Source organism: Ochlerotatus camptorhynchus, unplaced genomic scaffold, assembly GCF_037179485.1.
Source record: "Ochlerotatus camptorhynchus isolate MF236.1 unplaced genomic scaffold, CSIRO-AGI_Acam_v1.1 ptg000083l, whole genome shotgun sequence".
Taxonomy (NCBI): domain Eukaryota; kingdom Metazoa; phylum Arthropoda; class Insecta; order Diptera; family Culicidae; genus Ochlerotatus; species Ochlerotatus camptorhynchus.
Window position 1 is genome coordinate 2,114,059 of NW_027040573.1, and position 25,544 is coordinate 2,139,602.

The following is a 25,544-nucleotide window of genomic DNA, read 5'->3' on the forward strand; positions in this document are numbered from 1 at the left end:
GAAATATTCATTTCTTTTCACGACACCGTCAGACCAGACAACAGTACAACAATTTCATAACGTGAACGTCGTCGAATTTTGCTGTATTGCGACGCAGGAATCCAGCATGGAATTTGTCTTTGCAATTGGCATGGATATGTGCTCATTGTTCAATGAGAGTAGCTCAAAATTCATTCGAATTTCACTCAAAATTGAAAAAAGTGTGGTTACTCAGTAAATGAGTAAAACATTTCTCGAGTTTCCAGGAGAAACTTCTTGAATATGAGGAATATTGAGAGATATTTCACTCAGTCTATTGTCATACTCTTAGGCTGAGTAACATTTTGGCCGGTTTTTCTTTTATAATTTGCATGAATTCGTCGACTTGCAAGTCAAGTGAGCAGAACTACAATGTAAGACAATGTTTAAGGTTTCTTTTCTGAATTTTGTATGGTGGTCCACAACTGTGCCAGGTACTAAGTTTATTATGTACAAAGCACTGATAAGAACGGTTGATCTCTATGAGCAAGAGATATGGTCAATGCTCGAGGAGGACCTGCACACACTGACGGAATTGAGAAAAAAATGACAAAAATTACTAAACCTTGAACATTTTTTGGGTATAATTCATTCAAGTCTCAGCTTTAACTTTATAGCAGAAGTTAAAATCATGGAATATCACGATTGTCATCTTTAGCGTTGATTATTACCTCGCACATGGTGGTTGAAACATAATGATCAATGATCATGTTCATCTAAATAAACAAACAATTTAAAGGAATTCCCATGTTACGAGTTTTCAACTTGCTTCGTTCGATATAATGTTGTGCATAGCTAGATATATGTTTGAAGAAAATAAACAATAATCCGCTTCAAACTGGATCATACAAAATAAAAACTCAACTAAAAAAGAACCTCAGTTCAGAAAACCGCAATTCCCTTTCGGACAACATTGCCCAGGCGAGGCACGAGAGCATTGGCTCGTCGGTGCTCTTGTTTATCACGGTTTGTTATTTCTAAAGCCAAACGTAGAAAACCACACCAACTGAACCACGCTCTCAAGTAGAGTGTCAAACAAGAGCTCCGAAAAACCACAGAGTCGATACTTTCAACGAGGACCATGTGGATGTGTCGCATTGTTATCATGTGATAACAACAGAGAGCAGCTGTACCGTTGCTAAATACACCGTGAGAGTCTGGATGCTGGGTGAGAACACAGCGAGAGAGATGGAGAGAGGTGCTGGATGAAGTATAATTTCTCATAAGAGAATACAATCTAGGACATGGAATATTATTACTCGTGTTTTGAAGGCCGTATTCATCATTCCTGAACGTCTCATGAATAGAGACAATAAAAAAACAATTTGATATTGATATCATATTTATTTAATTCAACTACCATTTTCCAATCAAGTTTAGTCCAGTCACAAGCAAATTTCCAAATCTTTAAATTAAGTTCTCGCAATAACGGTATTGGTGAAACGAATCTGCACATTTGTGAGCGCCATGTTGGTATTGGGTCGAACAAATTCCTGCAGGGTACGGATATTGGTCGGCGCACGGTGATCGAACGGATAGCCCATTGGACGACGATCGGGGTACAGCCGATCACGAAGGCCACAGAACGAATGCGAATCGTTGCAGTCAACATTTTCATCAAACTCCTGATTGACCGTATCGCCAGTGTAGTCGGAAATCATCGCAAAAAGATCAAAGGTCATGCCTTCCGGAGTACCCTTCGGGATCAGCAAGTGGGATGGCCATCCACAGTTGCAGAAACGGAACTGCTCTGAACCAGGTTGGCTGGAAAGTGCTACTGAGCGGAACGTCCTCTCGTACGGGATGGTCACACTGGACTGTTCCGAGCGACGGACAATGGTATTACTACCAGGATTCACTAAAATTTTAAATTTGATTAGATAATTATCCGATCCGGATTCCTTTCAAACGTACGTGTGACGGTAAACTTGTCCAGTTCAACCATAAGAATGCGCTGTTCCTGATACGTTAGTGGAATGTTACGTTCATCAGTTTTGGGACCAATGAAGATACGGCAAGTACCACGACGTCTTGCTCCGGTGTTGTTGACCGTCAAGCGGAAAGTGAATGGAGCGTGTTGAAGATGTGTGAATGAAGCAAACACGTTTCCTTGTGGTCCAAAATCCAAACCAGTGGCCAAATCAACTTGCGATCGTTGCCAGTACGTTAGAAGAACGTTTGCCGGCGCATTCGGACGATTAAGTTGTGCTGCTAACGACTGAATTTGAACGCCATTATAGTTCAGTTGATTGGCTGGGTATGGTTGTAGAGTATTTTTGAAACGATGGAACATGTTATCAACTTGTGCATGAAGACGGTAGAACGTGGGATCCCGCATAGCGGTTTGGAATTCTCCAACTACACTATAACCCTCCAGGAAGCGACCCTCGGGGTCATGACTGTAGGCAATGATATTATGCAGATTTCCATGGTAGCTTCCGTAGTACTGGCGGTTGACTGTAAGTGAGGAGGGTTCCATGATGTTGCCGAGTATGTCGACACCGTTCTCTTCCGTCAATTGAATTCGCTGTCCATTTGACTGAAAGTTTAGACATTAAGTATACAATGCATCACCATGCTATACAAATTCCCCTAATAAGGAGAAAATCTCATCAATTTCTCACCCCTTCCACATATCCAACGTCAATACTGTCAGAAATGCGTTTCTCCCAGTTTTCCAAATCAGATATGGTGAAAATCACATCATCATCCACTCGATTGACATCTGCCAAAACCTGGTTTTGTGGACGTGGAGGGAATGCACGATTGTTAACACTTCTGATAATCTTTGGAAAGTATCCTTCGCTAAGAGGCACACGCAGATTAGTCAATGGTCGAACTCGGCCTAGACGGGCACAGAAACGTTCCACATTGTAGCGGGCAATCAACTGTTGGTGCATGTAATAGAACAACTCTCCACGACGATCCTTGCGCACAACCTGATCGGGTCCGTCTCCAGGGTACACCAGATGCCAGTGCCAATGATGCAGATTGACTCCAATGTCCTCGCGGAGGTAGGCCAATCGTTGTTCCTCTTCACGATCCGAAGCGGTAAAGCTCATTGGAATGTCGATGGTCATCTAAGTTGAAAAATCAAATCATTCTGAATCACTCTTAAATAAATATTGTACTCAAACTCACTCGATTCTCCTGTAGAACAACGGTGCCTTCTTCGCGAGCCTTTGGGAATACAGAGGGATCTACGAATGAATCTGGGAACAGTTGCAAGAGCGAAGGAATGTTGATATCCTTTGTATCTGGTCTATGTTGAATGGCAACGGACAGTGCATACTGGAATAACATCGGATTCAAGCGATCTCGCGCATACGAAGCAACGGCCATCAGTGATTCAACGTCGGGTTGATTTACAAACAGCGTTATCAATTCTCCAGAAATTTTGCGATGTTTCTCGTTGAAGAGAGAAAACCCACCACGGCGGGTAATAGCCTCAGCGAAAGCAATATTCGGAGTTCCAACATTGCGTACTGGAATTCTGGTGTCCGCATCGGTGCTGAAACGACTCTGCAGGTTATCGCCGATCGGACGGTAGCGCTCGGTAAGATAGTTCTCCGGAAGATCAATCACAGTCTTGCCGTCATCTTTCGGGTAGAAAGTTGGCTCCAAAGGACGCTGCAGTAGTGCCAGCAACTTACGGTTTCCAGTAGCCATTGTAAGCAGTAGGATTGGCTATTCACTAAGACTGTGTGCGTTAAGATGCAAGTACTAACGAGGTATAAATTTAAAAACAAAATGCATTTACTTTTATAGCAGAAATGTTTCGAATTAAAACCACATGTTTTGAAAGCAGACAAAACTGGTTTAATAAAAATAATACCACATAAATCGATAAACTTCCAAAAATAGATTATTGCACTCTAGTGAACATCACAACAGTATGACTCATTTTGATGGTATTGAGATAGTGATAATGCAATTATCACGCGTTTGCATTCCAATTTCAGATGATGGGCCAAACCACCAAATTAAATTTCATTGTGGTCATTCAGTTTAGCAGAAAACGATAGCACATGACCATCATTTCTGTTTTTGTTGATTGGTATAAAATGATAAAGATACTTTATGCGAGAAAGCAAATAAAATTGATAAATAGCCAATTTTTAGCGATGGGCTCAATCTTAGATCTATAGGCCAACATTAGAGCCATTTCCTATATGATTATTATTTATTTGTATTGACATGAACATCAAAACATGAGTACAATCGTTTTTTGTACGGATAACGTGTGCAGTGAAAAAAGTTATATTTCTACATCAAAAATTGAACATGGTGGATAAACTATTTGTAAACAAGGGCTGGAAACGCGGATATCTCGAGAATCTAGCAGCAGTATCTGATAGAGATAACTGTCTTTTTCGAATGGCATTGTTTGGTTGCGTGGGTAGTTGTGGCACGAGTACTGGAGTTTAACGTTTTTTCTTTAACATTTGATATTTTTCGCAATGACCATAGATAAGACACACAAACACAAACTGGCAAGCGGAAAAAATGTCATGACCATTCTAAACTGTTTTCTGCAGGCGACAGAACATTTTCGCACAATGCAGCAGACAATACCAGCGCATGCGACATAAATTTATATCATGTAGAACTTTGCCGATTTCTGTCTAATTATAGCATTTATTTGATGTTTATTGCATGGAATTATAAAATAAGAATGAATACTAATCACTCATAAGCATAGATGTTAAAATTATACGTAAATAAGGAAGTTAATAATTTACTGTCACACGCAATCTTGCAGCTAAAATGTAATTTCAATAGAATGTTTGAAAAATAATAAGCTACGACATTTTTCATATTCTCTATCTCTGCCGTTTGCTTGTAATGTAGAAATACACGACCGCCCGTGTGCTGGCTATTTTGTTTTGCTCTGGATGATGGTTTTGCAAAAAATGTACTGTTGCCACCTCTACGTCTGATCAATTTACAATTATGTTTGATGTGTAGTTGTAAAAGAAGTCGAGAGAAAAATACCTGAGTTTTAAACATTAGACTATTCGAGATATCAATTGCATTACTAGCCTAAAAGAACCTAACCTATTTATTTTCAGACAGCAAAATTTGCATAACCATACATACCTACGCAATAGCAGTCAGCGCTGTGGTTGTCATATCTATATGTTATACGCGTACGTATTAGTTCAGGACAATATCGTTTATCAAATTATGTGGCTTGTGTTTTTGGAAAGACTATTTCTATCTACTTTCGGTGATTGCGGTTTCAATTTTTTGAAAAATGCTCTACTATAAAAGCTAAATCAACATCGTTTGAAAACCATATCACGTTTGTTCTTGCATCTAGTCGCACACAGCCCTCCAATACTGCTTACAATGGCTACTGGAAACCGTAAGTTGCTGGCACTACTGCAGCGTCCTTTGGAGCCTACTTTCTACCCGAAAGATGACGGCAAGACTGTGATTGATCTTCCGGAGAACTATCTTACCGAGCGATACCGTCCGATCGGCGATAACCTGCAGAGTCGTTTCAGCACCGATGCGGACACCAGAATTCCAGTACGCAATGTTGGCACTCCGAATATTGCTTTCGCTGAGGCCGTTGCCCGCCGTGGTGGGTTTTCTCTCTTCAACGAGAAACATCGCAAAATTGCTGGAGAATTGATAACGCTGTTTGTAAATCAACCCGACGTTGAATCACTGATGGCCGTTGCTTCGTATGCGCGAGATCGCTTGAATCCGATGTTATTCCAGTATGCACTGTCCGTTGCCATCCAACATAGACCAGATACGAAGGATATCAACATTCCTTCGCTCTTGCAACTGTTCCCAGATTCATTCGTAGATCCCTCTGTATTCCCAAAGGCTCGTGAAGAAGGCACCGTTGTTCTACAGGAGAATCGAGTGAGTTTGAGTACAATATTTATTTAAGAGTGAATCAAAATTATTTGATTTTTTAATTTAGATGACCATCGACATTCCAATGAGCTTTACCGCTTCGGATCGTGAAGAGGAACAGCGACTGGCCTACCTCCGCGAGGACATTGGAGTCAATCTGCATCATTGGCACTGGCATCTGGTGTACCCTGGAGACGGACCCGATCAGGTTGTGCGCAAGGATCGTCGTGGAGAGTTGTTCTATTACATGCACCAACAGTTGATTGCCCGCTACAATGTGGAACGTTTCTGTGCTCGTCTAGGCCGAGTTCGACCATTGACTAATCTGCGTGTGCCTCTAAGCGAAGGATACTTTCCAAAGATTATCAGAAGTGTTAACAATCGTGCCTTCCCTCCGCGTCCACAGAATCAGGCTCTGACCGATATTAACCGAGTGGATGATGATGTGATTTTCACCGTAACTGATTTGGAAAACTGGGAGAAACGTATTTCTGACAGTATTGACGTTGGATATGTGGAAGGGGTGAGAAATTGATGAGATTTTCTCCTCATTAGGGGAATTTGTAGAGCATGGCGACGCATTGCATACTTAATACCCATACTTTCAGCCAAATGGACAGCGAATTCAACTAACGGAAGAGAACGGTGTCGACATACTCGGCAACATCATGGAACCCTCCTCACTTTCAATCAACCGCCAATACTATGGAAGCTACCATGGAAATCTGCATAATATCATTGCCTACAGCCATGACCCCGAGGGTCGTTTTTTGGAGGGCTACGGTGTAGTTGGGGAGTTCCAAACAGCTATGAGAGATCCTACATTCTACCGTCTTCATGCACAAGTTGACAACATGTTCCATCGTTTCAAAAATATGCTTCAACCATACCCAGCCAATCAACTGAACTACAATGGCATTCAAATTCAGTCGTTAGCAGCACAACTAAATCGTCCGAATGCGCCTGCAAACGTTCTTCTAACGTACTGGCAGCGATCGCAAGTTGATTTGGCCACTGGTTTGGATTTTGGACCACAAGGAAACGTGTTTGCTTCATTCACACATCTTCAACACGCTCCATTCACTTTCCGCCTGACGGTCAACAACACCGGAGCAAGACGTCGTGGTACTTGCCGTATCTTCATTGGTCCCAAAACTGATGAACGTAACATTCCACTAACGTATCAGGAACAGCGCATTCTTATGGTTGAACTGGACAAGTTTACCGTCACACGTACGTTTGAAAGGAATCTGGATCGGATAATTATCTAATCAAATTTAAAATTTTAGTGAATCCTGGTAGTAATACCATTGTCCGTCGCTCGGAACAGTCCAGTGTTACCATCCCGTACGAGAGGACGTTCCGCTCCGCAGCAATTTCCAATCAAACTGGCTCGGAGCAGTACCGTTTCTGCAACTGTGGATGGCCATCCCATTTGCTGATCCCGAAGGGTACTCCGGAAGGCATGACCTTTGATCTTTTTGCGATGATTTCCGACTACACTGGCGATACGGTCAATCAGGAGTTTGATGAAAATGTTGACTGCAACGATTCGCATTCGTTCTGTGGCCTTCGTGATCGACTGTACCCCGATCGTCGTCCAATGGGCTATCCATTCGATCACCGTGCGCCGACCAATATCCGTACCTTGCAGGAATTTGTTCGACCCAATACTAACATGGCACTCACAAATGTGCAGATCCGTTTCACCAATACAGTTATCGCAAGAACTTGATGGGAAAAAATTTGAAAAATTTGATTATACATAAATGAACAATGAAATTATGGAAAATGATATAGAAATAATTTTAAAATATATATGAACTTCATATTTCTAATGGTACATGCTTTCACTACTCAGGTACACTAATATAGACTCAATCCGAATATTCATGAAAATTATATACAATTGGAGGGATTAAGATACAGTAATCCCTCCGGTGCACTATGGGCAAAAATGGGTCCAAAATTACCCAAAATTCAATATCTCAACAGCACGCTGAATTCCGGCCATGAAAAACAACTTTTCCGAAGGGAAATCGTCCGGGGCATCGATTGCACGTGGTCCCATAGACCGGAGAGCCTTGTAGGTATGTGTTTTGGATAATTTTACCCCATTTTCACCTACTTTTTGGAGGAAATGTTTTTTCACAGCTCTATTTTTCGTAAAATATAAGCACTTTATGCATGGTTTTAGAATACTATGTCTTTAAACAACAGTTCATGAGATATTAGGGGAATACGGGGTACACTTTATAAGGGAGTAAGGGGTAAAAGTGAAACCTCGCTAAATTTATTTTAATTCATATAAATGTTGAACGATGCGATTGTTTGAATGACCGCAAAGGTTGCCTGCAATAATAAGATTTTTTTTCGAAATTTTAAGGTTAATTGGGGTTAAATAAGTTTTAATTTACTGCTATCTGTTTTAAAAGAGTTTTCACTTTTTTTGTCTGTATACAGCAAAACGATATAGTGGTTTTCAGAATTTTGTAAAAATTGGTAATTTTGTTCCTTATCGCAACATATTAGACCCATATGTTGTATTTTGTCATTAGGTTGACTATTTATATATTAGGGCGGTCAAAAAAAAATTTTTTTCGATTTTTTTCAATAATTTATAATTTTTGAACTGTTTGGCTGATGACAGAACTCAAAATACCAAATGAAAGTTAATTAAAAAAAATTTCAGAAAAAATATTATGATATTTAAAAGAATTGATTTTGTATTAAAAAACATTGATTGTATTTTCACATTGACCCCTTACTCCCCTATACAGTGTACCCCGTATTCCCTTAATATCTCATGAACTGTTGTTTAAAGACATAGTATTCTCAAACCATGCATAAAGTGCTTATGTTTTACGAAAAATAGAGCTGTGAAAAAACATTTCCTCCAAAAAGTAGGGGAAAATGGAGTAAAATGGTCCAAAACACATACCTGCAAGGCTCTCCGGTCTATGGGACCACGTGCAATCGATTTCCCGGACAATTTCCCTTCGGAAAAGTTGTTTTTCATGGCCGGAATTCAGCGTGCTGTTGAGATATTGAATTTTGGGTAATTTTGGACCCATTTTTGCCCATAGTGCGGTGGGTGATATCGTTCATCAACCACTATTTCTCGGCTCTCTTTCAACCAGCTGATTACACTGAGAAAAAACAATGATTGTTTTCATGTGTCCCACATTGGTGTCATTTTGGAGATATTGTTGATTCCTTGCTTATGATACTTCAATAAGATAAAAACTCCGCATATAATTCTACTTCGCGATTTCATTCGTAACGCACAAGGTGTCAGAACGGTCTACACAGAAAAAAAAAGTTGTTGAATTTTACATCCAAACTGCTGCAACCAGGTCAATCCAACGGTTGTGTAATATAACGTTGTACGATGTACATCAATTTTGCGAACAAAATTACATCCATTGATGTAATATTGTATCTGCTTTTGCTATTACATCATTATTTTATACATCTGCTTGAATTACATTGATCGATATTACATTTTTTTTGCAGTGTATGTCTTGAACAAATAGAAACCATATCTAGGCCGACTACACTGGCGATACGGTCAATAAGGACTTTAATGAAAATGTTGACTGCAACTATCCATGAAACTTTGCATAATAGCGAACATTGCCCATAGCAGCAGTCCTTCAAATTTGTGCTGGAATTCGGCAATTTTGACTCGTTTTTCGAAATCAATCAAAGTACGAAAACGTCTTTTCTAATCGAAATGACGTCCACGACAAAATTATACGAGAATATATGGTATTTAAAAAAAAAGGGTGATCAATATTTATTTATAAATTGTCCCTCGGGCTCCTGATCTGGTGTGAAATTATGAACCCACTGGTGATTGCAAACTTTGAGAAGCTTCTGGAGCTAAGCCCGTTATGTCATAAAACTACGTGTACATAAAACAGGGTGTCAGCCCTTCACAGCATAATCCTCATCGTGTATGCTTCTACGATTTCGGGAAATCAGTTAGTTTTGATTTATCTATGACGCGAGAGATTCCAGATCCCAGAGCATCATCGTTTCATGATTTCTTCGACAATTTTCGTTGCAAAGTTTGGCCAAGTTGATTTCGCAAGATCGTTCTTCACAGATGGATCACTAATAGAGGCTTTCGCTGTGTTTGGTATTTATAACGAATTTCATAGCGCCTCTCGAACGTTTCAAGCTCCTTGTTCCGTATATGTTGCTGAGCTGGCGGAAATACATTATACGCTAAAAGCTATCGCCTCACTTGCACCTGATCACTACTTTATTTTTACGGATAGTCTCAGTTCTGTCGAGGCTATTCGCTTTATGAGGCTGGTAAAGCACTCCTCGTATTTCTTCATTTATCGTCAACAGTGACTCACCAGCTGGCAAAATAAATGGAGTGAAGGGAGTTTGGGACGATGGCTATATTCAGTCATCTCTAAGGTGTCGAAGTATCCTTTGTTTTAAGGATAGGTGGTTTGTTGGAGGTGGGTCGAGACTTTATTCGTGTGATGCTTCACCTCATGTCCAATCACTATTCGTTAAACGCTCACTTGTTCCGTATTGGGCTGGAAGACTGCAATCTGCAATGCAAGGACAAGGTTACCAGGATGCAAATCGCATTATTTGGTGGTATTTTGGTTTGAAAAAAATTACAAGATCCAAAATGGCCGAATTTTTGCCAAAATGTGAATTATTGCCCATAACCAGCGAATCCAAATACATAAAACAACCAACAATACAGACAAAACGGTTGCTACGACTACCATGACAAACTCGCCCTATAACTTAGCTTGATCGGAGTGGTAGAAGGATATTGATATATTGCTTGCCTGCTTTGTTACAATATACATGAGGACATAGTTTGATCTGAATCGAGAAAAGACAACAACAAAATTCCAAATAATACACGTGTATCATCTTCAGCTTTACTACAACAATTGGCTCGTTTCCTTCTACCCGAGTGAGCTGTCTAGCACGGGATGCTTGTCATGGAAAAAAAGGAAAAAGATTATATAATTATTGCTTTCCACTTCTGACATAGCGTTATCGTTCGGTTCGTTGATCGCTTGTCATTTTGTCATTTAAAGATATTTTAGATTCATTGCCTATAAACCATAATTATGTAATGTTTCATACAAATAGGAGAAGATCGAGTATTTTTTCCTTGATGTGTTTTCCGTCGATTTTGTTTTCCGTGCTGAGCACTAATGCTACCGACGCCAGGAAGGCAGTTCCCACACCTGAACACTACCTTTGGACCCATCAACTCATGGACCGGGGACCAACGGCTTTACTTCCCTCCGTGATCAGAGATGTTACGCCTCAGAACATCCCGGCGGCGCCAACTGGGATTGAACCCAGGCCTGCTGGGGTGAGAGATAATCACGCTTACCACTACACCACCAGCGCCGCTAGAAGATCGAATATTAAATGTTTATATTTTTATCCTATTTTGCCTGGAACTGGTCAACTGGCTGAAAATATTTAGCTCCGGAGAGCTATATATGACAACTTTTTTCGATTTAGATTAGGTACCTTCTTTATAGTATTAAGGTCGAAATCACAGAAATAAAAGTAAATAATCAATGTCGTACAAATTAAATATAATTATCTACTAATCCAAACATCATACAACTACGGCTTCGCTCAGGTGAGTGTCAGTTAAATGCCTTTCAAATACCGCATCCTTCGTGAAGAAAAGCCCACAATAGGCACATTTGAGGTTGTACTCCTTGGCCTCTCCCTTCTTTTTATGTCGCTTAAAATGGATGTAATGATTAGCAGCAATGCTGGTAGAGCTCCCACACACCCTGTACCCATATGGACGTTTATCAGTATGTGTAGCGCGTACGTGACGTAGTAAACGATCCCTGAAATATATACAAAAAAGCAAAATAAATACATGCATAAGCGAATGGTTCCAATTAATATTAAAATGTTACTATACTTTTGATTGGTGCAGAAATCGCAATGCTGGCAGGCATACTTTCGAATTCCCAAATGATTCAGTTTAAAATGAACGTCTAGTTGCTTTTTATTTGAATAAACGGAAGCACATTCATTGCAACGATATTCGACATTGTCGATTGTGTCCAAATGGGTTTGCTGCAACAGAATTGAAAAAAAAATAAGTTGAACACGCTTATGAGTAACAATCTAACCTCATGATCTCTTTGCGATCGCCAAACGTAGAAAACTTTATCGCAATATTGACAGGGATATTGCAACTGAAGATCTTTAGTGTAAATCTTTCCACACACGTTTCACTTGACTGAGGCGTAAGGGTGAGATTTCTTGAACAATTGCAAATCCTTTTTAACACTATGAACATTAATATTACTTGGACCCGCGTCTAAATCCAGTGGATCCATCATTTCGGACTGAACGGTTTCACCGTGCCGTGATTCATGGAAAACGGAAATTTCCTGTATAATCGATTCCGTTCCTACATGATCCGGGATTTCTTCTGTATCGTAATCGTAGCCTTCTTGCTCATCACTCAGTCCAAACTCGTTTTGTTTTAGATTCAGAGGTTCAACTATTCGATAGAAATTTTCTCGGCATTGCTTCACAAACGAATAGAGTTCTTCGATGAAGTTGCTACACTTTCCACAGACCCGCATGTTTTCATCATCATCGCAGAAAACCTACAAAAAAATGTAAAAAGAGCAATTTTGTTAGAGAAAACTATATCCAATGCCTTACTGGTACATTCAGCGATTCCTGTATTATATCCTTATACGACTTGCCCATTACCGCATGTTGTAGCAAATATTTTGCCTCTGGCATATCTTGCACAATTTACCTTCAACGATATGCACAACGTCATCCTGGATTTGGTCATATTCATACGTATCATCCTCATTGCTGGAGTCCTCGATCATCGTATTAACTCCTTGCTCAGTTGAATTATCCTCTTTTCGTGCGATTGCAGATCCCAGCATGAATAATAAATATATGGGTACGAGAAATATGATACATAGATGTAGATGTACCAGTCGTGGCTACACGATCCCCTCATAGTATTTTCTCAGCGTATTATGGCATATGGGTATTCCATGCTCAATTATAGGACCGTATAGCCATGATTGGTGTATCTACTTTATTCGTAAGAGGAGAGGTCAAACTTAAATAACGTTGCATATTTTGACCAAATATCCCAAGTAATAATTATGGTTTTATGAGGGTTCTGTAGACCATGATCACATAACATATGTGGAACTCGGTCATAAAAAATCGACCCCATTTCAGTGATTTCAAGTGGTATAATAGGACATCGATCTGTCAAACTGATTATACCAACTGTAAAATGAGAAAGGGTATCAAGGGGGTAGTCAATTCTATTAAAATATTTCTAATGTGGTTTATAATTCTATGTCTTCTTAGCGCTCTTGAACTCATGTCTTTGTATTGCCATAATAATTTACGTTCTTTAATTTTAATTATATAACTATCGTTCTTTTATTTTTTATATAGCTTAATTTAGAATTATAAATTATCGTTTGCATAAAAAAGGAGACATTTTTTGAAGATATTTTAAGCGATGACCTGCCACCTAAAAAACGTAATTTTAAGCTGCCATGGGTTAACTGTTTACAATTCAATTATGAAAGCGATGCGTATTGCTTTTCTGTAATTATCATTTTGCAACAAGCGTCCTGGTTTATATATAAGTATTGCAAATCTTAAGAAGCTGTCAATGTTCTTCAGCCAGTATAAAAAAGAGCTGAATATTGAAAAAAAAACATAGTGTGCGTTGAGAAATCGAAGTATATTTGCTGGGGATTCTTTGAAGCCTTGTTCATTTGATAGCTGTAGTGGAACTTCTTCTTCTTGGAATTAATACGTAAAACAGACATAAATCTGCAGTGTTTTGAGCTAACCTTGCATCTTTCCATTCACAAGAATTTTGCAAGAAGGATGACAAATGAAATCGAGTGCTGTACCTGTAATACCCACGGTTTCAACCCTCTCTATGTTTATCAATAGCGTAAAATTGAATGTTTCTGCTAAAATCCCAACACAAAGATCTACTGACTGGTTATTTACAGTATGACTGGTTATTTACAGTATGACTGGTTAACAATGCGCTTGATTGAATTCTGACCGACTTGAAAACACGCGTTAATAAATCCTTTGATAGGCCCCCTGTGCCCCAGAGCTAGTCTAAAAAAGAATGGCCGCATTACCTTGACAATTAGCCTTTTCGGTCACTCTGTAACTCTTCACTCCTATGGTAAAATCCCATAAGCAAACGTCAGTATGTGCGAGTAACAAGTTAGACATTACCTTACCCTTTCACTCCAGTTAATCTTTGCATGAAGAGAAGGTGGCTCGCTGGTACCATGGCGGAGTGAAGAGATAAGACAAGAAAGTCTCCATAGCTGATAGAATTTCTTGGTTACATGGATTGACTTTGAATTACAAGATATTTACGAAAGAAGCCATTGCTTACGTTTCCGACATTGGCCCATAGGAAGACTCAGTGTCGAATCACGAAAATTTAATTTTGACAGATCGATGTCCAACTATACCAGTTATACCACTGAGGAAACAAAAAAGGGGTCAATTTTTAGTTAGCAGTTTTGCATGAAGTTCCACATATGTTATGTGCCATGATTTAGACTTGTAGAATGCTTTAAAACCACGATAAAACTAGCAATGTTACTTGGGATAGACCCGAATAGCACTGGTAGCATACTTTCTTATGAAGTAAGCCATTTTTTATGGCGCAATGTCCCTCATATTTGGCCAGCCACAACTTGTGTAGACCCCGGATTCCCTAAAATACGACTATATTTATTAAGGTTCAATTTACTTTGATGCATTTTTTAAAAATTCAAAAGCAGTTCTTTTCGACGCATTATTTTAGATTGCAAAAAGCTCGCCTCATTATGTGTAAAATATCAAAAGGAATCGAATGGTGCGAGCTTTTTGCAATCTAAAATAATGCGTCGGAAAAAACTGCTTTTGAAATTTTCCAAAAAGCATCAAAGTAAATTGAACCTTAACGCTGCCCAGCGAGTGTACCTCGTGGTGCAATCCTTTTAGAAATCCCAGTATCAGTAGTGGTATTGAAGATGGCCTCATTGAACGCTACCGGATTACTCACAACATCTGGAATCGCTGCAAAAACATAGGTTGCACAAAATTAAAAGATAAATCCTTGCATTTAAAGAATCCAACCTAACTATACGGCCGTTCAGTGTATAGCGCTCATAATTTATAATACAAATAATGATCATACAAATAGTTTGTCATACAATTGTATCAACGGCATAAATTCTACTCAGATTAAAGTTCTCTTTCTAAAAACGTAGGTTATTCAGCGCTGAGTAACCTCTCTAATAATAAAAAAATCTCATAAACGAACTATAACCCAAATGATATAACTAATCCACAAATGGTTTGGATGATACCCCGAACGCGTCGTTAAGCTAAATAACCATAAAAAATTATTAGGACTACGTTTTTAAGAAATTTCTCGTTTCTCTAAGTAGAAGCTACTCTCTGAGTGAGATTAAACGGCCGTGTATCAACTTAAATTACCATCGGTCTTCAGTTGCCTTCGCATTTTCGCACCAATGATTTCGCTACGTATTTTGAACCGCTCATCATAACAGCTGTCATCGAAACGTATCGAACAGATGCCTTGATTTGCCGGTGCCGGTGGTGTAGTGGTAAGCGTGACTGCTTTCTAACACCCCGATGGGTCTGGGTTCAATCCCAGCCGAGGTCGGTGGGATTTTTCTGAGGCATAAAAATCTCTGGTCACTTTCGGAGACGAGCCAGCCAACGGCTGAAAGTCTCCTTAATAAAGATATAAAAAAAAAAAATCTCTGGTCGCGTCTTCCTTCGGAAGGGAAGTAAAGCCGTTGGTCCCGGCCCATGTGTGTTGTGAATGGGTACGATATCCTACGCTGGTGTGGAAGCTGCCTTCCTGCACATTCGATTGCCGTTAATGAATGGCAATCGATGTCCGTCGGTGATTGGCACTAGATTACGGAACAGAGACCGACGTTAAATAAAGGAAAGAAATAGATGCCTTGATTCCTCTGTGGCTGCCACACTTCACTCCATCCACAGAAACGAATCCATATCTTAAGCCGGTCCACTTGGAAACCGGTGGTACACTATATCCAGGTTGTTTTTGGTACGACAGACCTTATTGCCCCAACCCTTCACCGCTCAAAAGTAAGGCATCGCTGAAGAGTAGTCAAAGTCAATTCTAGTTCTGAAAAATTGCGAACCACAGAAAATGAATAATAATTTCCTTGTAGTTTGTAACTCATTATCATTTAGCCTTACAGAAACCTGGTAGATACAGAACTATGTAGCATCAAGTCAACAGTGAAATACTTACCTCAAAATGCGGTAGAACTAGCAAACAGACAAACTAGATTTAAAATTACAAATCAATTTTCTTTGGGTTTCAACTGTAAAGCCAACTGTTAAGTCCACTTAAATTGCTTAAACTGTTAGCAATCAAAATTAGTCGCTGTCTTTTGTTTACGAACCAAGCCAACCTCTTTGTCAAAGCAAATCTACAAATGTATATACACTAGACTGCCAATGAAAGTATGGGAAAAATTTGACCATCAAATTTCGCTAACAAACCATATACAAAATGTTTATTGCCTCGAAAAATGACCCTATGCAAAATTTGAGCTCAATCGGACATGATTTAGGGGTGGCGCAAACGCGTCAAAGTTTGATTTTTTTCACTCTCGAAAATCTCCCAATTTCGGAAATCAAAAAATTTTTTTTGATGCCGAATGTCTTAAAAATGCATGAAACGTCGAGATTTGGTGTTACCTCGAAAAAAAATTTTTCAACTATGGCCAAGCGCTCGGTTTTTGGTAGAGCTTTGGATGGTAATATGTAGGTAGCGGCTTAGAATCCCAATGTACTGTTAAATTTATATCTGGCTTAAACGACGCTTTTAAATCATGTTGCATTTGTAAGCGAATTCCTGCTCTGGCGATTCTGACAGATTCCTTGTTCAACAATAATGATGAAACTTCGTGCCCTAAAGCTTTAGCGATCGATGATATTAGAAACACAGCATTTCGATCACTCACTTTACAGCGGTCCAATGCAGCAGCTACCTCAACTGTAACAACTCGTATCAGTTGCGATTTACGTGTCAAAGCTGGTTTTGGAGAACCTAGAACGTTCAAAATATATTTATATGGATGGTAATAGGTGTATAATCTAAAAGAAAAAAAATCATTAGTAAAACATCACAACGTACCTGTTTTTTTTTTTTTTTTTTTTCCTTTGGTTTGTTTTTTCCGTCGATCTTGTTTTCCGTGCTGAGCACCAATGCTACCGACGCGCCAGGAAGGCAGCTCCCACACCTGGACCCTACCTATCGACCCATGAACTCATGAACCGGGGACCAACGGCTTTACTTCCCATCTGAAGGAAGGCGTGATCAGAGATGTTATGCCTCAGAACATCCCGGCGGCGCCGACTGGGATTGAACCCAGGCCTGCTGGGGTGAGAGGTAATCACGCTTACCACTACACCACCGGCGCCGTTGACGTACCTGTTTTTGGAGAAGCTCTTTCGGATGTACTAGGCGAGTACACTGATGTTTGTGTCGTTTTATGATGATGTTTCAATTGAGGTTGCACTACAACACGGGAAAAAATCCGATCTCCGAAATGAGAAAAATGACTCATGATTTCATGAACAAAGCGTATTTTCATGTTATGAAAATACACCATGAATAATATTCATGATATCATGAGCAACTTTTGCGTAACGCAGCAAACATTCCCAAAATCATGAATCATCCGATTTCAAATCATGATCTAAAATTCATGGGTTTAACTTTTACCAAAAAAATGTAAAAAGAATAGAATAAAGCATCAGACTGGATTCGAACCAAGAACCTTGAGATTATTAAACCCATTATTTGACCACTAGACTATCAGTACTTGTATAAGACGGAAGACAAAAGGCGTATAAGAGATACCTATGTAGTGCGGTTTATGAACACGGTTTGCCAAGTACGTGTAACGCTTGTAGCGGCCTTGATTCCACTGCATTATGAAATCATGAATTTCCATGACGAAATCATGAATCATTGTTATGATTTCATGGGATGGCAAGTTTCATGATTTCTTATTCATGAAAATGGAATCGGATTTGTTTCCGTGAAATTTGATTCGGTCTTTGGCTTGACCCTTCTTCCTCAAAATCGCTACACAAAATGGTTTCATTGGTAGGGAGAACCTCAGTTTCTTCTTCAAGATGAGCTTGTTCCCGCTATTTTTGCAAATATTGCATCGCCTGCTTTTCTTCACGGGTTTTTGCCTTAAAATTCTTCCCGATATCAAACAAACTCCGCAATGATCCATGAAATGCGTTCCTTTTTTCGACCTCTTTCTTAGCCATTCTAAGTTTGCATTTCAATAAGGCTTTCCAAGTATTGAAAAATAGCAACAGGTTTTTCTTTATGCTTATGTCATTTACCAAATGTGTTAAGTTTTTTTTCTTCCAAGCATCCTTTAATTCCTTTATTGTTAGGAAGTGCACTAAGCTTACAACTTTTTTTTTTCAGCACGCTAATGAAACATATATTTACGAAAAACTTCACTATACGTCGGCAAGTTAACAGAATGGCCGAACGACGGCAGATATTCTCCAACTAGCCAAATGTCAACCATTTTTAACAAACTGTCGTGCTATTCTCTATCAGTTCTCTGCTTGTTGTCTTCTTCAAACGCACTACTGATTGATCATACATCCTCAGATCGCATCCTTTTTTATACTAAAGCATACACACTTAGAAATTATTATTTTTACACGAGACGTAATTCAGCTTTGACGTAAATCATGGCACGTAAACAAACATGGCATGTACAATTAAGTCTCCTGAAACTGAAACATATGTAACTCGATGAAAAGTGCGTTTAATTGAATTGATTTTCTCGTCCTTTTCAATTGATTATTATGTCAAAAGGGCCGTTTGCAGGTGTCGGTCTCAGGGCACTGAAATTTACATGTATTTTTCGTAGTGTGTAGGTAGAAAAAGCCAAGATAGAAAAGTTTACGTAGAAATAAGTACTTGATACCGTTGCTTGCCTGTAGGAGAACACTGTTAGTGTGTGTTTTTTAATTAATACCCAAAAGGAAGCCAGATAAACAATATGCTTTATGCGGGTACTTCTTTGGCACCTCTATAGGGTAGGAATTTAAAAGAAACACATGTAAAGGGTTGTCCCGTATTAGGTGGATATGTTAAAAAGTCATTGTACTTTCGTCAGATTGTACTGTAAACTAAACAGCACTAACGGTTGTCCTGTACAATTTTCGGAATTATTTTACGATTTATGTCTGTCTATGCTTCTATTTTACGTGGTCTCAGATACTAAAAAGTAATATCATCAAATGTTTTGAAGTTTGGATTCTTAAAAATTCCAAAACACCACATGATGATATTTTCAGATACATGCGTTTGGTAAAAAGTAATGGTTTTTACATACCTATTTTGATTTTTGGACCACCCTAATGAAGAATAATTGGACCACCCTAGTGAATTATTTCGTATTAGATCCTAAATGGCGGTTTAATTCGATATATAAGCAGATAGGAGCCAATTGTGAACAGTTTTAGAAGCCGACTAATCAATCTTCTATATTCCATATAGAACTCATGAAAAAAATTCCCAGAAAGCCGGTTTTTGAAAAAAAAAAAATTCGAGATAACATCAAATCTCGACGTTTCATGCAATTTTAAGACATTTGCATCAAAATTTTTTTTTTTTGGTTTCCGAAATTTCATGTGCTCCTTGGGAGATTTTCGAGAGTGAAAAAAGTCAAACTTTGACGCGTTTGCGCCACCCCTAAATCATGTCCGATTGAGCTCAAATTTTGCATAGGGTCATTTTTCGAGGCAATAAACATTTTGTATATGGTTTGTTAGCGAAATTAAAATTACCATTTTCGCTGGCAGTCTAATATACACTCACCAAATTCATATAACAGCTGTTCTGAAAATAATCTTGCATGCAAGTTTAAAAGCCCTTGCTATTAGAAACCACAAAGCTTTCCAGTAGTAGTAGGTATATAACATTATCACATTGTATGCTTCCGATAAAAAGATATAAAACTATCCCAACAAACAATTTTAGTTGCAGACTAGCTTATACAGGCAAAAATTAACTCTATAAGCCAATTTTTGGCTGTATAAGCTAATCTGCAGCTAAAATTGTTAGTTGGGATGTTTTAGCTTTACAGCAACCATGTTGCTGATTTCAAGGTCACGAGGAATCAAATTAGAATGCTCTCAAATACTCCGTTATGGTGAATCGCTGTGGAAGCTATTTTCAGATTAATCTCATTCACACCTTGCAATTTCAAGAGCACAAATGACACGAAAACAACATAATACCACAGTATTACACCTTATTTTCAAAGGCCGTATGTTTCTCTGGCGGTGGATTGGCAAAACATTGGAATTTAGGCAAATTTGCAACAAAATCAAAATCAAAAAGAATGAATACCAGATAATCTACGTTTTTCAGTTGTTGGAATTCACAACCTACTTATCGTCGCTGTGACCTATGCAGCACAAAAGCCAATAATAAAAGGTCAAAAATCCAATGATTTAAAAAAATCAATGTTCGAAGAGTAAGGTACCACTTTGTGCAACACCTTGCTGTAATTAGTTTCACTCAAAACTCCATTGAAGTTTATTTGATTCTTCGATTCATTCCCATAATACGTGGCAAACGTTTTTGGCCTACACAGGCAGTGGCAACTATATTGCCACCAATTTTTAAAGTTTTTAGACTTTTTTTTTCAATCAAAAAATACATTTGAGTATATGATCAAGTAAACATTGTGTTTTGTTTTAGTTTTTGTTGATTCCTTGATTAGTTTCTACGGCCTTAGAAAGGGTTTAAGCCATTATCAAGAATAAATAAACAAAGACTTGGAATATGAAAATAAATCGGGTAAATGGTGTATTCGGGTAAATTATCCATGCAGGTGAATGGAATTCACGCGAATGTCTTTCGGATGAATATCATTTGGGCAAATGGTATTCGGGGGAACGTCATACAATACAGGAAATAGCAAAATTATGATCCTGTACTTTCTGCAGCAACTTTCAGAAAAAGCAAAAAAGTAAGTAAGGTAACAGCTATAAAATATGACCACTTTTTCGAGCGTTAGTTTATAGAAACCATTTAAAAAAGCCATAGCTTGATAACGATTAATTCTATCAAAGCGACTCCAAAGAATAAGTTGTATGGTAGTTGTAGGCTGTAACGTCAATTTTAAAGGGGAACAATTCTTAGTAAACTCTTGATAATGTCTCATTAAAGTCTTGGAAAGAGCTCAAGCGAATTATCAAAGTAATAAAACAAGTGAACTTCGAGCTTATTTGTTTCTATATGCATTTTTATTTATTTTTACAATTCTTTATTTTATTTAAAGAAAATGTAATGGCTGACAATATTGATGATCATTTGTATGTTTAGCGGTAATTGAAGCGGAATTGTTATAAATTCCAGAATGGTTAAGTTGCAAATTAACATCTAGCTGCTTTCCATTTGAATAAACGGAGCCACATTCAAGATCGACAGGGTTAAATTTATCCAGATGGGTTTGCTGAAATGGTAAATTTAAATTATTTTATAGAAACAGTGGTTTGAACATTAAAAAATGTTTTTAGTTATGGAATAATTAAAGTAAGTTACAAGAAGAGGTTATAAAGTAAAAAGTGGAACTCTCAAAAAATGTTCAACTCAAATTCAGCGTATTTATGTTTAGCGTGCACTTAAAAAATAACAAACGTTGATTTTCGAAGGTGGGTGTCCAGCATTTTAAAATTTTGCATGCACATTTGTTAAATTCATATCTTTCATTGTGAAGGCTCATTTCAAACAGCTTCCTGGTTAAGAATTTTATACTGCAACTGGAAGAGAATAGCAAAAAAAAATCATTCGAAAATTTTAAGAAAACTATTTGGTCAAGATTCACTGGTGAGCTGAAAGCAATTATCTTTGCGACAGCTGGCATCATCATGCAGAATATTAACGTGAGCTAGTGTATGAACAAATGTGTATTGCTTTTTATTAGAAACCACTGATTCCCTAAGCTGTACTTGTCTGATCTAGCGCCGGAAAGGTTTCGTGAAAGGTGTATGAAACCAACAACATTACAGTTGTAGCCAAAAACTAGATCCCAACAACTTCATTATACTTCGGCTATTTTAAAAATATTGAACAATGGTTGGTTGGTTGGTTTGTTGTCTTTATTAAGGAGATTTTCAGTCAGACGCTGGTTCATCTCCGGATATATTGAACAATCATCAAGAGAAACTCTCAGCAAAGGTCCAGAATAACTTTATTTATCAATACAATAAGGTTGTGCAAAACTTAATGGACGAGGTCAACCGCAAAGTCCGTGAATTCGTAATTGGCAATGCATAGAGTGAACTCAACAATATCAGCGCTTCATGTGAGAGTAAGCTGCTAGAGGAACATAAAACAGATTATTAATTTATCAACATTATTTGTATAAACTTAATTTTGTGTGACTGCTTTTTGCTCGTTCCACCCTTTATGTGTTTGACACATAAACCTGTCAATTTCGCTGTCAGATAATATTTTTTTTTCATCTTCTTCTTCATTGAATTTCAATTTTATTGTTTATCGCATATGTGCTTCTTGTGTGCTCTCAACTTAGTGTTATAGATGCACTTTCACAGTTTTTAATTGAGAGCTTTCGATTCCTGTACCATTTATATAATAGTATAATTGTATGGCAAGTATGATCCTACAGGGAAGTAGAGAATTTTTCCAACACGAAAAAATCCTAGACCGGACCGGCCATTGGACCTCGCCACCTCCAACAAGGTCTTGCTTTATAGCTGCGCTTTTATCGACTGAGCTAAGGAAGGCCCACAAGAGAGTCACAATCAGTGATTTTAGGGTCGATGAGTACTCACTCTGAGTGAGTTCATTGATTTCAACTATCTCGAAGCGAAATTGACAGGTTTATGTGTCAAACACATACTTTTCAACAGTGATGGGCAAAGTGCGGTCTGCGGACCGCACGTGTTTTTTTTTTCTATTCGGGACATAAAACCACTGCGACCAGTAATTTGATCTATTGTAGTATATCCCGTGTCCTTAGTTTAGTGCATGTCGTAATACTCCATCACTATTGGGAAATGATGAAGTATTCGGTTTTGATACAGTTGTCATTCTTGCCCTCATCGCAAGGAATCGATTATAATTTTGAAGGTCCCGCTATTTATACCCTTCGGAGTGTTGAAACACCCTCCAAAGGCGCGCCCCTTTGTCAGTCAAAATTGGATTCCTTAGCAACAAAAACAAGCAATGACATCGATAATGACCATGCATCAGAACCCTAGTCTTAACCACTTCAAACTACACGCAAACCAAAAATCTATTACAATTAATGTTGGTTCCGTTTCATATCATCCTGTGTTCATGAACATCGCAACGAATGTTAGAAATTGACCATGCAGGCGATGTAATGGTTTTTTGTCTTTTTTATTTCGTGTTCTATCTACGCTTTCGACTATACCAGTAAGCTTGTAGAACGACGCACATCGTAGAACATTGTAGAACGACGCACACACTTGCCTTGAATCTCTCCAGCAGAAAAAGCATACGAAGTCGAGTATGCGAGGAAATGAGCGCTTCATGTTTGCTTTTAGGTTATCCATAAGCCTGTAGCATAAGAAACAATTTCAACATAATCAATTCAAAGTACCTCGTGATCCAACCCTTTCGGAAATTTCACCATCAATCGTAGCTGTGCAGTTCCTGTCAATATCAGTAACCGTCAGTAGATGACCTCTGATGCTTGGAATTGCTGTAAAAATAGATTTTTTTCCAAATTGAAGAATCAAGCTAAACCATAAAGTCATATACCATCCATCTTCAGTTGCCGTCGAAGTTTGAACCGCTCGTCATAATCTCTATCATCGAAATGAGCCGAACAAATGCCTTGATTCAACTTAGGATGTCAACTATCAGGCCACTCACAAAAGCGGATCCATTTCTCAATCCGATCCAATTTGAACGGAAATGCATGGTACGTGATGCCTGGATTATGTTAATAACACGTAAAACAAGCATTTTAGTCAATGGGTAGATAGAAAAAATATAATTCTTGACCAAAAATAGTCTTAAATGATTGGAACAACTGTTAGTATCATCCTCAGGAAGAGGATGATGATAGGAAAATGCCTATCAGCTTTCGTAAACAAAACTTGTAATGCCTTTTTTCGCGAGACCCGAAGCTCACCTACGTAAATCATCAAAACGAACGGGAAGGGGAGAATTTCGCAAGGGGGGCAACTCTATCGAAAATGCAGAGAAGATTTCCATTTACTGTCGTTAGATGCGCTCGCAATGAGTAGATGGAAAGACGATTGATGAAAATTCTATAGATTTCTTTCAAAAAGATACAAAAATCCAGAAATGAAAAAAAAAATTTCATTGGTTGATTTGCGAGCGTGAGATTTCTGGCCATCTTTAAATTGAGATTTAGATGTGTCTTCCCCTATGAATTTCACGTACTGGATGGTGATGTTGGTTTTCTTAGATGAGCTTCGGTTCGCGCGTAAAGGGCTGATAGGTTCATTTTTATTGTTGGTCGAGAATTGACGAGCAGACTATAGTAATAAATATGTTATTCGTATGCTTCATTTATGAATTATTGCCAACACTCCAGCTTAGTACTTTCTAATTGGGAAACCATAAACTATATGTGAGACCATTAATATAGTTTATTTGACACATGACCTTCATTAACATTATTGTATGGTTTCTACTTATTATTTGATTTATGAATATTATGATTTAGAAATTTACCATAAAGTATAAGGGGATTTTTATCCGTGTTGTTGTTCTCCTTTAATCAACAAACGATTTGAAGGGAATCTCGATTTCAATGGTTACCAGGATCATCATATCTTGCTGGCTAGTTTTTACGTTTTTTATCAGCACATGTCGCATGCTGTCGTATAATTTTCTAATATGGTGAAATGTATTATTTGACATATTATCTGTACATACTTACCTCGATCAGTTTTGTTTTAAGTAAGACATGCCTTGTTACCACAACCCTTCACCGTACAAAAGGAACGCATTGCTGGAGGGAAAACTTAAACACAAAGTTCAAATGCTATACAACTGTCTGCCACCGAAAATATAGAGAAAGGTCAACACAAGAATCGTAAATAAACAAATCGAGATGCTGCTCTCAGTCGCCAGCAGAACTCATTTCTCACTTGTAAACAACATCTGCAGAATCCATCAACCAACTGCTAAACAAAATGCGTGCAAGTTTAAAAGCTCTGAACCATCCTTCAAAGCTCTGGACGAGTGCACGGATGGACATAGCTTGAGTATATTCATTGCAAATGATGGAGACGCATTTGCTTTTGTACAAACTGATGGAAGACGCGGGTTACTTTATAAAGCACTGCATTCGGATAGTTTTCCAGGCACTGAGAATGCATGGTGTAGGATTCTGGGTATTCCCGATAATTCAGGATAAGGATTCATTTAGATCTTCAACTCACATTTATTTACTCTCCGTACGGTGCAACACAACCGTCTCTGCTAACTTACTTGTCTAACTATCTCAATCAATCCTATG

The 25,544-nt window shown here is 38.4% G+C and overlaps 2 protein-coding genes and 1 pseudogene across 2 annotated transcripts; 1 reads left to right on the forward strand and 2 right to left on the reverse strand.

Moving 5' to 3' along the window:
* Positions 1–1,421: 1,421 nt before the first annotated feature.
* LOC135698181 (phenoloxidase 8-like) lies at positions 1,422–3,721 on the reverse strand. The gene is made up of 4 exons (XM_065218071.1): positions 3,160–3,721; positions 2,643–3,098; positions 1,933–2,557; positions 1,422–1,876 (listed from the first exon to the last, which is right to left on the reverse strand). The coding sequence occupies exons 1-4, from the start codon at positions 3,685–3,687 to the stop codon at positions 1,431–1,433; spliced, it is 2,055 nt and encodes a 684-aa protein (XP_065074143.1). The 5' UTR covers positions 3,688–3,721; the 3' UTR covers positions 1,422–1,430.
* A 1,615-nt stretch (positions 3,722–5,336) lies between these two features.
* LOC135698182 (phenoloxidase 8-like) lies at positions 5,337–7,627 on the forward strand. The gene is made up of 4 exons (XM_065218073.1): positions 5,337–5,898; positions 5,960–6,415; positions 6,501–7,125; positions 7,182–7,627. Exons 1-4 carry the CDS (start codon positions 5,371–5,373, stop codon positions 7,625–7,627), a joined length of 2,055 nt encoding a protein of 684 aa, XP_065074145.1. The 5' UTR covers positions 5,337–5,370.
* Positions 7,628–11,512: 3,885 nt separating this feature from the next.
* Positions 11,513–25,032, reverse strand: LOC135698171 (zinc finger protein 8-like; annotated as a pseudogene).
* Between the last annotated feature and the right edge of the window lie 512 nt (positions 25,033–25,544).

Bases quoted from the DNA above. Each gene is read 5' to 3' on its own strand.
- LOC135698181 (XM_065218071.1), bottom strand. From the start codon at position 3,687: ATGGCTACTGGAAACCGTAAGTTGCTGGCACTACTGCAGCGTCCTTTG. The intron at 3,099-3,159 runs GTGAGTTTGAGT...TTTTCAACTTAG, and splicing joins TTGTTCTACAGGAGAATCGA to ATGACCATCGACATTCCAAT. The intron at 2,558-2,642 runs GTGAGAAATTGA...CTAAACTTTCAG, and splicing joins ACGTTGGATATGTGGAAGGG to TCAAATGGACAGCGAATTCA.
- LOC135698182 (XM_065218073.1), top strand. From the start codon at position 5,371: ATGGCTACTGGAAACCGTAAGTTGCTGGCACTACTGCAGCGTCCTTTG. The intron at 5,899-5,959 runs GTGAGTTTGAGT...TTTTTAATTTAG, and splicing joins TTGTTCTACAGGAGAATCGA to ATGACCATCGACATTCCAAT. The intron at 7,126-7,181 runs GTACGTTTGAAA...TTAAAATTTTAG, and splicing joins GGACAAGTTTACCGTCACAC to TGAATCCTGGTAGTAATACC.